This window comes from Rattus norvegicus, chromosome 1, assembly GCF_021556685.1.
Source record: "Rattus norvegicus strain SHRSP/BbbUtx chromosome 1, alternate assembly SHRSP_T2T, whole genome shotgun sequence".
Classification (NCBI taxonomy): Eukaryota; Metazoa; Chordata; class Mammalia; order Rodentia; family Muridae; genus Rattus; species Rattus norvegicus.
The window spans coordinates 259,501,146-259,517,823 of record NC_141534.1 but is presented as its reverse complement, the minus strand read 5'-3'; the positions used below and the strand labels follow the sequence as shown (position 1 = coordinate 259,517,823).

The following is a 16,678-nucleotide window of genomic DNA, read 5'->3' as shown; positions in this document are numbered from 1 at the left end:
GCCACCCACCCCACTTCCCAGCTCCCTGCTCTCCTGTGGCCTGGTAGGAAGAGTCCTTTGCCTAACACAGTCGGTAGGAATGACCCAGGTGGCTGTGTCTGAAGGCCAGAGAGCTGTGGTCCTGCCTCCCAGAGCTCAGACCACCTTCAGGCTCCTCCGTTCCTGCTGCCCAAACTAAAGAACAGTCAGGGCCAATCCTTATTCATCCTTCCCCAAGGTGCTAGTTCCTTTGTTGGTGGTTGCCCCCCCCCCCCTTGTCTTATTTCAACCCTGTGATTAGAGAAGACTCTCAGTACACATCCACCTCGGAACAGGATTCCAGAGGCTAGACCCCTCCCCGGGTCTTTGAACCTATGTCGGCTTCTATCCTGGTTCTGTTGTACTACTGAACTGGCTTCCATACCACCTTTCTGCAATCCCCAGACCTCGATGCCTACCTACTGACCTACGTCTCAAAGCCTCTCGGGCCTCTCAGAACATTGGCTCTGGGTGCAGCCATGCATGCCTGTAATCCCAACCCTTGAGGGGTGGAAGCCAAGGATCAGGAGTTCAAGGCTAGCCTGGGCTATGTGAGACCCTGTTTCAAAAGAAAAACTAAAACAGCTCAAAAGTCTCCAATGCCAGGCCAGGAGCAAACCCTGCTACCTACCCCGACCGATGACATACATGTTACATGTCTGACTACAAGGGCAGAGGCACAAGGTGCTTAGTCGCATGTCTGTCCTCATCAAGTTTAAATACAGGGGGCCTCACTGTAGTGGCCTCTCTGAAGCATCAGCTTGTGGGGGAAGAAGGCCACTCTGGGTTTGTCGAGGAGTATATGATAGAGAAGGCTTCAGCAGGAAGAGCAGAGCAGAGCAGGGCAGGGAGGTTCGGATTAGCAACAGAGGCCCCAGACGGAACCAGACAAGGTAGGAAAGGGCTCATCAGGCCTCAACTACAGAGAAACGGGCATTCTGCATGAAGTAAGTGGAACCTGACTGTTCCGGTGAGGGAGGCTTCTGTTCTGTGACATTTAGCAAGCATTACAGTTCTAGGGTGTCATCTGTCATCGAGGGAAGCCAAGGCAGGAGGTTTGAAGCAGAAACAGGGTCACTGCTTAGTGGTTTAAGCCCGAGCTCCTGCTCAGCTAGCTGTCTTACACAGCCCAGGAACCCCCCACTGCCTAGGGATGGTACTGCCCACAGTGGGCTAGACACTCCTACACCAATTAACAGTCAAGAAAATGCCATGTGCTGGGTAGTGGTGGCACATGCCTTTAATCCAAGTGTTCGGGAGGCAGAGGCTGGCCGATGTCTGTGAATTCAAGGTTAGCCTGATCTACAGAGTGAATTCCAGGACAGTCAGGTCTACACAGTGAAACCTTGTCTCGAAAAACAGAGAGAGGGGTGACGGGAAAGAGACGGGGGAAGTGAGGGAGAGAGGGAGAAAGGAGAGGAAGAGGGAGAATATACCATGATGGCCACTGAAGCAGTCCCTAGCTGAAATTCCCTCAGATGACTCTGAGTTGTGTCAAGACAGCTGAAGCTACAGACAGGTTGTGGAAGACTTTGGCCCTGATGGATTAGGAATTAGGGGACAGCCAGGGCTGTTCAGAGCTGTGTGCACAAGTGTATATGCACACCAAGCATGGGGCCGCTCTGCACGCTTCCAGGAGGACCCAGGTGCAGCACGCTGGCCACATTTTAGGTCTACAGAGCCTTCCTAGGGCAGTGGCGGAAGAGCTGGGAGTTGGTCTGGGCTGGAGCCTACACTCCTAGCTTGCTGCCAAGAAGCAGGTTACAGGGCCAGAGAGATGCCTCAGTGGTTAAGAACACTGCCTGCTCTTCTGGAGGAACTGGGTTCAACCTCCAGCATGCACATGGCGGCTCACAACCATCTCAGACCCCAGTTCTGGGGGCTCTGATGCTCTCCTCTGCCGTCAGTGGGCGTACATGCATTCACATAAAATAAGAAATAAAACTCTTAATACAGAAGAGTAAAGAGGAGCAGGTGGCATGGCCCCTCTCCTCACAGGGCAAGCCGATATTTCCAGAGGTTTTATTGGATTTGGGCCCACATGTGTGTGGACAGCGTTTCTTTTCCTCGCTCCACCAGCCAGCCACCCTCCCTAGAAGTAGGCAGTCTGGCATCTTCCTTTGGCGTGAGGAGGTGAGGCAAGATGGCACTCTGGGGCCCTGGTCTGGTGTTCATTCCTTTAGGAGTCACATAGGAAGGCAGAAAGTGGAGAGGGCAGACCAGGGCTGAGGCCTCATGGGAGCTCAATGCTCATCTGTGGGGATCGGGGGTAGTGGGAGGCAAAGCAGCCTTGAACAGTAGAAGCTGGTGGTGTGGTCTTTGTCATCAGAGGCACATGAAAGGCTAACCTAATGGAACAGAGTCTTGCCTGTAGCACCTGCCTGTGTGCATCTCGTTCAGCAAATCTTTCCTGGTAGACAAATAGGATATAAACCCAGTGGGAGAGCTCTTTCCCCCTGGATACCCTTCCTTTCTTTACATGGTGCCTGGCCATGGTGGCAAGTTGACATTCATGCCTGGTGAGTAGACAGCAAACCCAGGGAGGATCTCTGAGGGCTGCAGTTGAAAGTCTTCCAATCGCTAAGGGGGAGGACCCAGGATCCTTCAGTCCACTCCTAGATCCGGTTCAGTCTGGTCCACGGTAACCCAACAGGGTCGGACACACCTCCCTCTCTCCTCCCCTTCCCCATCCCCTCTCATCCTCATCTCCATTCTCTCCACCGGTTTGGTTCGTGGGCGCCATCACCATCTCTCACGGCAGTGTCCAAGAGACGCAAAGCTCACCTGCGGCGCCTGGATCGCCGGTGGACCCTGGGCGGGATGGTCAACAGGCAGCACAGCCGAGGTGACCACGGGCGCCTGCCTCTCCTCCCGCAGCTGCCTGTCTCTCACTAACACCCTCTCCTCTGCCTGCTCTGCTCTCTGCCTGTGGTCTCCTGACTCACCCAGATCTGACCAGATTTGTTTCTCGTTCACTGCAGCTCAGATTGGGGACAGGGCCTTGCTTGGGAATCAATGAGGCCCTAGGGGTGGCTCTGGCTTGCTAGTGCCCTGGGCATTGGGGACATGCGCTTACGATGAGTTTATATGTTCCTTGGGAGGGAAGAGAGGCATGAGCGAAGTCTCAAAGGGAAGCCATCCCTGTCCTGCGTGTCCTGTGTGTCCTGGGTGTCCCACGTGTTAGAGAGGTCAGAGCTTCCTGTGCCTGCCAGGGTTCCCATTTTCTGTCCTTCATTACTTCCTCCACTCAGAAAGACTCCCTCAGCCCCAGCTCTCTCGTCAGCTGCTACGCCAGCCCACACAGCCTTTCTTCAGCAGCTCCACTTGAACCTAGAAGGGCACAGAAGCCAAACCTAGCATAGCATCAGAGCATTTTCCAACCACCACTGACTAAGGGCCATCCCTCAGCAGGAGCACCGGCCTGTAGGCTCTCAGGAGGAGCTCAGTCAAGGACTCCAGGGAGGCCCTGGGCTGACTGGGAAGCTGACATTTGCTGAGTCAGGACTGTTTGGCTTAGATCCTTCCCAACATCCAGGAACTTGTAGAAGGAGAGGAGGGATAGGAGGGATAGCCTCTGGATGCACCCCTAAACAATGTACAGGCCTTCATGCTGGGTGGTCAGTCTCTCCTGGCCCCCCAGAGAGTAGAGCAGAGTGTGTGTTCCTTGCGGTGACAGTGCAGCTAGAAGCCGAGACGGGTGTACAGTGCACGCAGGCCTCTCTGGAGAACAGGGTAACCCATGACTCACCACCCTCACCCTCCAAGCTCGTTCCCAAATGACAGTGTATTCAGTGCCTACCCCAAGAATCAGGCTAGAGAATGTCTGGACTCCAGGGTGGCCACAGCCAATGGCTGACTCAGAGTACTGGTCATAAAGAACCCAGCTCATCCAGAGACCGGTCTTAGTGTGGACCCTGGGGGGGTCATGCGGGGGCCTGAGTTGGAGAAGCAGCAACAGGCCACATTTACAGCTAAGGCTACCCTAAAATGAGACTGTAGGGGACCACTGTGCCAAGAGGCTAGGGTTGAACATGGCCTCCAACTCTAATGGCAAAGACAAATAGGATGTGGACCCAGAATCCCACAAGGAGGACAAAGGTTTGGCCTGTTCTGCCTCCCATCACTTGCTGAGTCCCAGACGTGCTGTTGCCTGCATGACCACACAGAAGCTCACAGAGACCAGAGACAGGCCCACACAAGGGCCTGCAGGCTACAGGTGTGGCTAGCACAACATCACAGCTGCAACCAACCACCACTCAGCTGCGCACCACTCAGGGATGGTGATTCCAGAAGTGTCCTCAAACAAGCTCTGCTGCACGTAGCTGAGTTCTGTAGTCACAGGTGGATTTCCACTTACAACTAAGTCTCCCGGACACATCAGCATATAACCACAAATGACACATGTACGTGACTCCTCATACCAGGAAGACAAGGTAAATTCAGACAAAAGGGTACATGTAGACCCCTAAGTAATCATAATTCTCCAGTCACCTGTACTTGAGCAAAGGCAAGCCACAACTTCACGTGCTAACGTTATCAGGCAAACTTCCCAGCCCCAGCCCTAGCCCTATGAACTGTATTCTATTAAGTCAGGCAGCCAAAGAGGGCTCACAGAGAGCGGGCGGGCGGGCGAGCGGGCCGGCGCCACCCAGCGAGCAGCGGCTGGAAAACCGACAGTGGGCCATGAGTGAAAGAAAAGTCAGAGCTTCCGGGTCCTCTGGTCCCTATCCCTCAGCTGGCCAGACCTCTGGAATCAGAGGCCTCTCTATGGAGGGGTTGGAGGAGTTGGAGGGGCTGGGAGGGGAGCAGAGAGACTGCTGACAGAGGGGAAAGTGTTTGGAAAGAGGAGGCTTCTGCGGTTTGGAAACTGCAGGGCCTCCAGCCCCTGCCTCCCAAATGGGACAGGCTGTCCACCTCCCCCAGCCTACCCACCCACCGGCCTCCTGGCCAGCCTTCATTCACCGGCTTAAGAATGCCATCATCTCTGCATGGGTTGATCACAGAACCCAGGAGCCCTGACCAGACCCTAGCTGCCTCACTCTTCCCTCAGCCCTGTCTCTTAAAGGGGCATCTCGTCCAGAGACCCAACCCAACTGCACATTCAGCTACCTACAGGGACGGTTTGACACGTGTCTGGACACTCTCTTCTCTAGACATTTCCCCTTGACCATAGAGGCGATGGCCAGAACCGGAAGTGGGGACTGGTCCCTGTAAGGGGGACAGCCCACTTGTTAGATGAATGGCCCAAGACCCAAGTCACCTGTGTCAACCTGACTCAGAGCTGAAAACCACCAGTCCAAAGAGCCGATCAGAGAGGGGTGGTCTGTCTTGCCCTGTTAGGAACCAGGACTGAGCTCCTCTCTGGAATTCCATGGTAACCAGGGTAGAATGAGCCTCTGGTCAGCATTTTACCTGGGGGACCATAACATTCCCAGTGCCTCGAGTACGGGGTCTTTTGCAACCATTAGCCAGAACTAATACCCATGGTTGCATACCCTGCCCCAAGTGGCTGGCCCTGGACTCTGTCCACCGCACACACTTAAAAGGGCTACCGTGGTCAGGCTTGGCATCTGAGAGAGAAAGAGACTGAATACATGGTCAAGGCCCTGTTCTCAGCCATGGAGCAGGGCAGGACTCCTCTAATCTTCCCCTAAGAAGGGCTGTCATTTTTCTCTTCAAAAGCAACCTTGCCTAGGAAAACTTTCCTGATAGCTTCCTGCTCGAACCGCAGGCTTTTAAAAATAGCCTGGCCGTACAAATGCAAAATGTGGAGCCCAGGCCTCGCCTCGCCTGGACCTCAGGCCCTGGATTCCCAGACCTGGCACTGTCCCTAGAGCCGCTGCCTAGGCCAGGGTTTACCATGCCCACTGGAAAATGGAGAGGCAGGAGAGCAGAGGGTTGGCCTGGAGCCTGTGGAACTTCTCCAGGGCCCTAGTCAGAATCTGGCTGGGCAGGTTCTCAGGCAGTGTTGGCAGCCCTCCTGGGCAGGGCCGGGATGGAATCTGCAGGCTCCAAGCAGAGCCCTCCTTAGCTGATGCTGAGGAAGGCCTGTGGTGAGAGTTAGATGAAGCACCGTGCAGCCTCTCGTGCTGTCATGCACCTTTCAATTTGGGGCAGTTTTTTTAGCATGGCCTGTGGTCCACCTGGTCCGTCCTGCAGGCTGATGGGACAGTTGCCTCTATCCGAGGGGAATGCTATCAGCCCTGCAGAGACATTACAGTACCCTGATAATGCAGGGGAGAATGAATCCTCCCACAGCAGGGTGTTGGTGCTGCAGTTCCCTCCTCACTCCCCACAGCCTCCTAGAGGTCGAGACAGGCTGCCCAACAAGGTCCAGCTGGGAGCCAGGCGCAGCAGGCAGTTGAGGCCAGACTCCTGCTATTTTGAGCTCCCAAGCAAGCTCCTCCCCAGTTCCCGTTCATCCCTGCGTTCCTCCTCCTGGATCAAGTCCAGGACTCTACTGTAACAGTCCCTGCTGTCATGTGCTGGGTACCATTGTGCCCTCTAGGGAGCATCCAGCACAGCAGGATTCAGGGCAGCCCTCCCAAGAGCACCTCCAGATAACCACTTCTTCAAACGGGGGAGGGTGCAGCATGCTCCTCCCTGGGCCCCAGACCATCCAATGGGTGGTCTCATAAGAGTGGGTGGCCTCACCCAGTCAGCTGCAGGTCTACCAGAAGGCTTCCCAAGGACTGACGGGGTGGACCTCAGCAGACATGGAAGCCTGAACAGAGGCCTTTAGGGATACAGACTGCTCAGCCTTCCCACCGAGCTCTTTCCAAGAAGACTCCAGTGCTCTGGGGAAACTTGGAGGCGCCCCCCCAGAGACACACGGGAAGAATAGAACATGGGCCTTTGCAGGAGGGGCACATGGTAGGGCCCTTGACGTCTTCCCGCCTGTGAAGGCTCAGCAGCGCCACAGTTGCACACACCGTGACAAACCCCACAGCCACTCCGACAGAACTCGCTCCATGGACACTCTAGGGTAAACACCATGGTCTGCTGTTAAGGGAGCTGAGCTGCTCAGTGAGGGTGTTCCTGAAAGCCTCAGTCTGGAAGGCAGACTGAGAGAATCTGAGGTTTACAGGGCTAGAATCCAGAGTATGGAGTGTAGACGGGACATGACATGTTCTGAGGGGACACATGCTAGGGTTCCCAAGGCATTCAGGAGACACCTAGCACTGGTCTCAACTTCTTGACTTAGAGCCTAGGAGACACAGAATCCTCCAAACTCTGGGACCCCCTGTGTGGAGGACCTGCTTTCACGCTGCCTAAGCTTTGCTGGCACCCTGGAATCCTGCCTAGCTTGGGCTTATCCTAGGAACAGCAGTGACCCCCTAACCCAGTGACTCCTCTTTTGCTCTCTGAGCCCTGCTTCCTCTTCTCTGGAGAAGCCAATGCTGGTCCAGGGCGTGTTAGTGGCTGAGCAGGGCTGAGCCAGGCTCAGTCTGGGCAGAGGGGAACGGGAGACAGGATCTGCACCAAAGCCTCCAACTAACCGCGCTTTCTCTCTCACCCACCCACTCACAGAAGAGAAGTATGTCACCGTGCAGCCCTACACCAGCCAAAGCAAAGACGAGATCGGCTTTGAGAAGGGTGTCACTGTGGAGGTGATTCGAAAGAACCTGGAAGGCTGGTGGTACATCAGGTAGGAGCCTGGCTCCTGGGGAACAGAGCTCAGTGCACAGTAGCTGATGGGCAGGTAGATGCTGATGATAACTGAGTGCCAGCTCTGCTCGCTTCACTGGTTGCCTCCTAGGACCTGAGAGCAAAGGCTGAGCCCCAGCCAGTAGGGATGGGAGCTGGCTCAGCTCACGGGCAGTGGTGCAGTCCCCTTCCCAGGCACAGCCAGGAGTTCAGCACACCTGAATTCTGCATCCACCTCGGCTGCCTGGCCTGTCCCTCAGCTTGACAGCCTGAAGCCCCAGTCTCCACAGGCCCTGCCAAGACCCAGCAGGCTGCCTCTGTGGCTCACAGCTCTATAGGCAAGGCTCCAGACACAGACCTCTGGCATCCATGTTCCTGGTGGGTATAGTCACTCTACTGGACTGGATGCAAGGCTGGGCTCCAAGTGAGATCTCTTCGTTCTCTTGGTGTCTCTCCCCAACGGAGCCTCATTGTTCTTCTCAGCTGAGGGATTCATTTGGGTGTGTGTCTAGAGTAGTGTCGCAAGCAAAACTCTCTGGGTCTCATTCTGCCATTACCAACCCTAGACCTCCCTTAAGTGGATTTGTGGTCAGAAAGTTCCTTTGGAGCAATTCAGCCGTAGGGATTTTGCTCAGCTTCTCTCTCCTCTGCTTGCAACTCAGCTAACAGAAACAGTCTCCTGTGTGAACTGTGGGGTCAGCCGTCCTAGACTCACTGTGGTCCCTTTCCAAAGGCCTGTGCCACAGCAGCCTGTGATCCATCAGTGTGAGTTCCCCCTCGACCGTGGCTAAGAGCACAGCAGCAGAGTCTGATGGTCTTAATGGTCAGCCCGTGCCGCAAGGGAGGACACAGGTGACTGAGCCTTGGTGTGAATTGATGTCCCCGTCACCGTTCCCCTGGTGCCTGTCAGGTCTGGAGGACTGAGATGTACCTTTCTTTCCTGTCATGTGGCACGGGACTCTTACATACACGTGTGTCATCCAAGGCAGCCAGTCCTGGTCTCCTGTTCTCTAAGCAATGGAAGCTGGAACCAACTGCAAATCCATGAGCCACAAGCTTGATGTGGAAGGGTTGCAGACATGTCTCCCAGCCGGCTGGAGGTCTGCATGTGTTTGCCTAGGAGTGATCATCACAGCCGCCTTTTATATTTTAGGGTCTGTCTTCGGCCAGTCGGTAGGACTGTCTGTCTGTCTGTTTGTCTTAAGACAACGAATAGTATCAATCTGGGCTACTTCTAGTCAGCTACTGTCCCTATAGCTTGGTCCTTTTTAGCCGGTGGGGACTTGAATTGAAAAGGACCCTGTGGTGATCCCGTTCTACCTTAAGAAGCTTGCCAGATACCTCCTTAAAACATTGCTATTTCCCAACATTCCTAGCTGTGTGTTGATCCTCATTTCCTGTCTTTCTTTTCCTCTCCCAGCCTTAGACACACACACACACACACACACACACACACACACACACACACACACACACACACACACTCCTACACGTTCCCTCTGCAGCCAGCATCTCTCTGGAGTCAGTCCTGCCACAGAGCTGGGAACAGCTGTAAGGAAGTTGTGCCCAGTCACATGGCCACCCCTGATGGCCACCCCTGATGCGAGGATCGTTCCGCCTGCTGTGTCCTGTACCACAAAACCTGGACATGGCTTTATCCACACAGCGTGTGGACACAGGGGGCTGTGATCTGGGACACCCCAGGCCGTACGTGCGCCTGACTGAGATCCCACAGTCCTGAGCCACTTCCTCTGCCACTGCCACATAGCAAGATAGCAGCCCTGTGGCCTGGTGTGGCCTCCCTCAGGCCCTCTGTTAACTGCCTTGCCCTTCTGAGCCTTAGCTACTGCGACAGAAAGGCCAGGCACATTTTCCCACCGTTCCTCTCCACCCTTGACATTCTGTGCCTCAGCTTCTACCCGTCACATCCAGGAGCCAGCCTCGGTTCAGTAATGTCTGCCTTCCAAAGAACGTGTAAGCTGGGCACACCTGTGTGTACCTCCCAGTGACAGGGCTGTGAGGAGCCACCTTCTGTTTGGACCCCTGTGTTGCCTTTCTCCTACCTAACACACTCCCAAGAACAAGGTCACACTGGGGAGGGCGGTAGGGGGTTGTCAGACATCTGGTCTGTAAGAGCCATGTTTAAAGAACCAGCTGTGTCCCAGGGAGCAGATGGGGACATTGCAACCTAGAGCCGGAAGCACTGGCCAGCCAGTGCTGGGCCTGGAAGCAAGCTCTCGCTGCCGATCTGGATGAAGGTTTGACACCATGTGGGGAAGAGAGGGAAGCTGTTTTACACAGTTGAGCAATCAACAGAAATTCAGTCAGCCCTGTCTTTTGCCACTAGCCTTGGTTTATGAGCTCTTGGTTTGGTTTGGTTTTGCCATAACAATGGTCTGAATTTTATCCAGTCATGTGCTTTTATCTGTGTTTATGCTTTTGCGTTTATAGCCCCAGTTAGAAAGGCTTTTTCCACCCGCAGTGGCGGCACGTGCCATAATCCCAGTACTCAGGAGGCAGAGGCAGGCAGATCTCTGTGAGTTCGAGGCCAGCCTGCTCTGCAGAGCAAGTTCCAGGACAGCCAGGGCTGCACAGAGAAAAAGGCTTTTTCAACCATCAGGATTATATAAATGTGACTTTAAAAGAAAAAAGAATGCAAAGTCCTGTATAGTTCCAATTGTCCTAGTACTCCCTGTGTAACCTAAACTAGTGTGACTTAAGGCAGTCCTCCTGCCTCAGCCTCCCAAGTGGCAAGTATGGCTGTGAGCTACCATGCCTGGCTTGCTCTTTGTTCCTTCTTCTTTTTTTTTTTTTTTTTTTTTGGTTCTTTTTTTCGGAGCTGGGGACCGAACCCAGGGCCTTGCACTTCTTAGGCAAGCGCTCTACCACTGAGCTAAATCCCCAACCCCGTTCCTTCTTCTTATTGTATGAGGAGAAGCCTGATCTCACTCCTTCTTCCCAATTGTCCTCAACCCACCTATCAGGTATTTTATTTTTAAGCCACAGCATTAAAAGGTTACATGTGTGAACTTAACCCTGTGAACTTGACCTGTCTGCTGTCTGTCCATCATCACTTGGACCCTTCCCCATTAGGCGGTGGCCTCCTCCCCACCCCACTTTTTTTTTAAATGTTGCTTTGTTTTAACGCAAGGTCTCTTGTATCCAGACTAGACTGTGTAACTGAGGGTGACCCTGAACTTCCGGTCCCCTGCTTCCACCTCCAGAGAGCTGGGATTGCAGGCATGTACCTCTGTGTTTGCTTGTGCAGTGCTAAGGCTTAAACCCCACCTCTCTTCTTACTTGAGATAGAGGCATACACCTTAGCCCAGGCCGACCTAGAGCTTAAAATTTTAAAAATAGAATTTTTTTATGTCTTTGACACTTTTGTACGTGTAAACACTACATTTGACTGTATCCAACCCCAGCTCCTCCTCTCTACTCCCCAAAGGCATCCCCAACACTTCCCCTTCCTCCCTTCATGTCCTCTCCCTCCTACTGGGTTCAATTAGTGCTGTGATGTTTATTGATCTTGTTGGCCTGATCTTACACAGGTAACTGGCTACTATGCATTCAAGAGTTCAATCGCCTTTCCATGTTCAAAAAACAGCATTTCCCGGCATTCCTCCCCGACCTCTGGCTCTTACGGTCGCTCCACCCACTTTTTCCTGGTGTTCCCTGAGAGCCTTTTGTGGAAAGGGGGTGATACAGATATCCCGTTTATGGCAGAACATTCAGCAGCCAATTATTCTTAGCATTAAGCTGGTTGAAACCAGTCTCTGCACTGAGTGCTGACCACCACGGAGAGAAGCTTTTCTGGCTGAGGTTGAGGGTAGCACCAATTTATGTATATATAAAAATAAATATTCAGAAGGAAGTTCGACAGGTGGTCCAATGACCCTTTCACGGGGGTCATTTAAGACCATAGGAAAACACAGGCATTTCAGGTAATTTGTAACAGTGGCAAAATTCAGTTACAAAGCAGCAACAAAAATAACTTTATGGTTGGGGATCACCACAACATGAGGAACTGTATTAAGGGTTGCAGCATTAAGGAAGGTTGAGAACCACTGATTTAGCAAGACAACAGTAGTAGGTCCCTGGGCGTGTGAGCGGGTTTACAGTACCAGGCTCTAACCTCCTCCTAATGTACACGCAGGCCTCAAACCGAATCCCAAAGTAGTTGGATCCCAGATCTGGCCTAGAATTTCTAACCCTCCTTCCTCCGCCTTCTGACTGCTGGGGTTTTAGGCATGTACCACCATGCTCAACCCTCTCACGACCTCCTTTGGTCTCAAGGCTTTCTGTGTCTGATCTTCCGGATCCATTTTAGCCGCTGCATCTGTTCCTTACAGAAGAAGGTTGGACAAGACAGTGTATCATGTGCTTGCCTCTTTCCTCTCTGGTCACACTTCCGTTTCTATAGGGATATGGCTAGCCATAGGACATCCATTCGTAACTTCCTTTCTCTAGAATTACCTTCAGCCCATCAGAAGGGCTACCTATTGGCTAGAACAACGTATACAAGAACCCTAATGTTCAGGCCCTGCGTTTACCGAGAGCAATAGCTCAGTTTCCAGTATCTTTCCCAGTGACCCCAGTATCTTTCCCAGCGATCCCAACTCTGGTTTTCTCTATAACAGCAGAACTGCCAAACCTCCAGCAGAGCATTAGAGAGAAGGCACCGTTGGACAAGCTCAGATGGAGACTGAGGCCCGGGAGTAGAAGGGAAAACCAGAAATGAGGGCTTTAACGATGGCACACTCCTTCCTCTCACAGATACCTAGGCAAAGAGGGCTGGGCACCAGCATCCTATCTGAAGAAGGCCAAGGACGACCTGCCAACCCGGAAGAAGAACCTGGCAGGTCCAGTGGAGATCATAGGCAGCATCATGGAGATCAGCAACCTGCTCAACAAGAAAGCCTCCGGGGATAAAGAGGCTCCAGTGGAAGGCGAAGGATCGGAGGCCCCCATCTCCAAGAAGGAGATCAGCTTACCCATCCTCTGCAACGCCTCCAATGGCAGTGCCTCAGGCATTCCCGAGAGGACCACATCCAAGCTGGCCCAGGGCTCCCCGGCCGTGGCCAGGATTGCTCCTCAGCGGGCCCAGATCAGTAAGCACCCGGAGGCCCCAGTTCCTCCCAAGGAGCTATGGAGTGGGTGGGCACGGGTGAGGGGGATCCAGGGACTCCCCAGGGCTCCGTGACTTTTTTCACCCCATGACTGAGGGGGATCCTGGGGCTCCCCGGGGCCTTCGTGACTTTTTTCACCCCGAGCGACAGCCTGGGTTCTGCCCTTGATGGTCACAAGAGCGAAGAGGTCCCAGGAGTGGCTGTGTCCCTGCAAGCCGCTGCTCTGAGGTACTGCAGCAGGGAGCAGGCTGCTGGCCTCCCTCTCCCTAAGAAAGAACCAGGGATGGATGGCTCTTTAGCGGAGAGATGGGCCCCAAGAGCAAGAAGTGGCATTTTTTCTCTCCAGAAAAAGCTTTAGAAATCTAGGTGGTTGGCGTACAGCTGGTTTTACAAACCCATGAGCTATGAGTCTGAGGTCCTCTGCACAGGCTTGCCGTCGGGAATGCAAGATGTGGAAGAGAGGTGGCAGGAAGGCCTGATGGGTAGGGGTGCTTGCCTCTCAAACCTCATCTGAACTGATCCCGGGACTCACACGCAGGTGGAAGGGGAGAGCTGTGGTTTCCTAAAGCTGTGGTGGACGTGTGCCCATCCCCCAGCTGCAGACACAGTGAATTACTAAAGCCCGTGTGCCCACACCTCTCCACACACCTTAGCCTAGCAATACCTTTGGTATTATAGGGTGTGGGGGCAGTTTCTGTTTACCAACAATCTGGAGGATTGCTGTTTTGGGCTTTTTGTTTTGTCTTGTTTTGTTTTAGATATTTAGCTCTTAACTTTATTGTTAGCTCTCTGGTGCTTGGAAAAATCTTTACGGGGAAGGACTTTTGTCTTGCCTTGTGCTAGACTCAGGGACTAGTGAGCAAAAAGTAGATGTGGTTCCCACTTTTGCTGAAAATTTGATAAATCCATGCGGCCTTTACCTTGAAAACTCCCTGCAGTATCTGTAGATTGGTGTACCTATCATTTAGGGGGTGGAAGGATCCACCCCCCAAAGTGGCTTAAAGGCCTCTTCACTCCTAGAGACTTAGAACACAGGGTCTTTGATCACCATGGGACCACAGCATCAAGTGTCAAGGCTCTGAGTGGACCCCACCCAGGGAAGGCCGCAGGTACTGTTATCCATTAGTATTCTCAAACCTGTGGCTCTTCTTTCAGGCTCCCCGAACCTGAGGACGAGACCTCCCCCGCGCAGAGAATCCAGCCTGGTATGTGATCTGTCTCTCCATTCCTTCTCTGGGACTACTTCAGAACCCTCACTGCTACCTCTGAAGCAGAGCCTGTGACCCAGGGGTCTGGAGGGCCCTACTGGGATTTCCATCTTTGTAGGGGACAGGGGCAGAAGCCTGCAGTTCCCAGGGCTCTCTGGCACACAGCTGGACAGTTTATAATCCGAAAAGCACGGCATACCAAGGCTAAATAAATCCATCCCAGCCACTACTCTGACAGACATAAACATTTAGACTGGCCAGCAGGAGTGTCCTATGGGGCTTTGCCAGGCCTAGACATGGGGCCACATTGGCCCAGAAGCCTTACAGCTTTCTCAGGATTGCTCAGGGAACGTGGAAGGCTCCACAGAGGGTAAAGGGTAGACTAGTGCTTACCTACCAGGAAGGAGAGTGAATTACAAGCCCTGGCTCATGGAGGGTTGATACTGCTGAGGTCCCTGGCTCCTTAATAGGTGACTGATAACCACCCTCTCAGGAGGGGAGCTTGGGGAACTTGGGGAACAGCAATGTTGGTGATGCAGTTGGAAGACAAGCTTCAGGGCTAGAATGTAGCTCAGTAGTAGTGTTGAGCATGCAGGAGGCCTTGGAGGTGCTGTCCCTAGCATCCCTGGAAGGGACACTGGAACCAGGTATAGATTCCACTTCTGACACAGGAACAAAGAAAGACCCTTTGTAAGTCACCTCCCCTCCAAAGTTCTCAGTTTCCTTCTCTGATAGGTAGGAGGAATACTGGCCACCTCCTAGGTCTGCTCAAGGATGGGATGCTATGGTTCATATCTGGGACCAGAAGCAGGGTTTCCCTTTCCTATGCGAACTCCTGAATGCTAGATGATGTTATCTGGTACTCTACTTGGGACAAATCCCTAAATCATACCTGGCTGTGTGTTACTCCAGCGGCATTTTCCCAGCCACGGGAGTTGGGGCCTTCCCTATATCAGAAGATATGTCCTCTGGCCATGAGTATTTTGTGACCTAGTCCCAGTAAAATTTCTATCCCCCCCCCCTTTTTTTTGCCTGGGTTTTTGCAAGCAATTGAACGACGAATCTTTCTCTCCTTTCTTTGCACCCCAGCTAATTCTTTTCAGGCAGACTTGACTTTGGCAAGGACAGAGTCATTCCTTCCACACTTAACAAATGCAAGCTCGCCGGGGCAGGCTTGCTGGTTCCAGTTAGACCCAGCTGCATCCCACCCTGTCAGGGTACAGGAGGGGGTGAAGCCCGCACGGCTCGCCAGGCCAGCTTCCACATCCAGGCACGGGCGAAGGGAAAGTTGACTGACTCACACCTCCTCACCCTTAAACCGTCTTCCTTCCATCAGCTCAGCTTAGTCTAGACAACAGAGGAGGCTGGGCCTCGAAGGGTAAAGAGACAGACGGTTCCCGAGGTACTGACCTCCAACTTTGTTCGGCTGTCCCCGCACTATCGTCTTTATGACCCCAGTTTTAGTTCTTCTGTTTGACAGAAGAGGAAACTGAGACTCAGAGTGGCTGGGTCGTCTAAGTCTTCCTTCCACAGCACAGCTGCCCCCCCTCCTCCACACACACACACACACACACACACACACACACACACACACTTGCCTTTGCAGTTGCTCCGTGTTAACCCCTTAGTATAGGAAGGACAAACATTCCAACACAAAGTCCAGAGTACACCCTGTTGTAGTTACAGCCCACCAGGCTGGCTGTCCCTGTGGCTTGTACAGGCTGCCTCAGAGCAGCACCCAGTAGGTACACAGCAAATGGCTGTTAAAAAAAAAAAAAAAAAAAAAAAAAAAAAAAAAAAAAAAAAAAAAAAACGAAAGGCCCTGGGTTCGGACCCCAGCTCCGAAAAAAAGAAAAGAAAAAAAAAAAAAAAAAAAAACAAAACGTGGTTCTCAGACCACAGGCCAGTTGTTCTAAGTGTCCTGGGATGGCACTAGGAGAAAAGTTGTGTGCCAGCATCCAAAAGGCACACAGGAACCCTGGGATATTCTGCCTGCCCACTGAAATGGCGTTCTGTTCAGGGTACCAACATGCTGACCCCCTCCCAAAGACTCCTCCCCCAACCAGCTGCCCCCTATACTTCTACCTTACTGTCCTGGGGACACTTGACTCTCTCACCCTCTTCTGTAGCCACTGCCCACTTGGTTTAGGGTCCACCCCTCAGACTTACGAAATGGTGCTGTCCTTGACAAATGTCCTTGTCATTTGTTAGAGTGGCTCTTCTGACTTTAACTCCCACCTTGGGACAAAACTATAGAGGCCTCTAATAGTGAGCATCCCAATAGCTCAAACTAGTGTTAAGGGAACCCTGGGTGCCACCTCCTGGGGGGGAAGGTCTGGAGCATAAGCGATAGTTGCTGATTGTTTCTGCTTTAGGGGTTCCAGCTGCCAAAGCCACCAGAGCCCCCTTCTGTTGAGGTAGAGTACTACACCATTGCTGAATTCCAGTCCTGCATTTCTGACGGCATCAGCTTTCGAGGCGGACAGAAGGCAGAGGTGAGCCTCCTGCAGGCCAAGGACCTGTGTTTCATATTTTATAACATGTCTTCTGAGGGTCAGGCAGAGCGGGTGACAGAGACGAGCCTCCCGGCCATGAGTACTTGCCTACTCAGGACCACAACGAGGGCTAAAGCCCTGGGTTTCGGCCCCTCACTTGTTTGTCCCATAATGGCGTCTC

At 53.0% G+C, this 16,678-nt stretch overlaps 1 protein-coding gene across 4 annotated transcripts in view; it reads left to right on the top strand.

Moving 5' to 3' along the window:
• The window catches only part of Sh3pxd2a (SH3 and PX domains 2A), a 206,258-nt gene that overhangs the window by 180,009 nt on the left and 9,571 nt on the right, over positions 1-16,678 (top strand). For 2 of the 4 annotated variants that reach the window (NM_001415946.2, NM_001107606.3), the window contains 5 exon segments: positions 2,780-2,863; positions 7,549-7,666; positions 12,442-12,776; positions 13,950-13,999; positions 16,378-16,497. In NM_001415946.2, the coding sequence (NP_001402875.1) occupies positions 2,780-2,863; positions 7,549-7,666; positions 12,442-12,776; positions 13,950-13,999; positions 16,378-16,497 (707 nt within the window). 4 annotated transcript variants of the gene reach the window in all.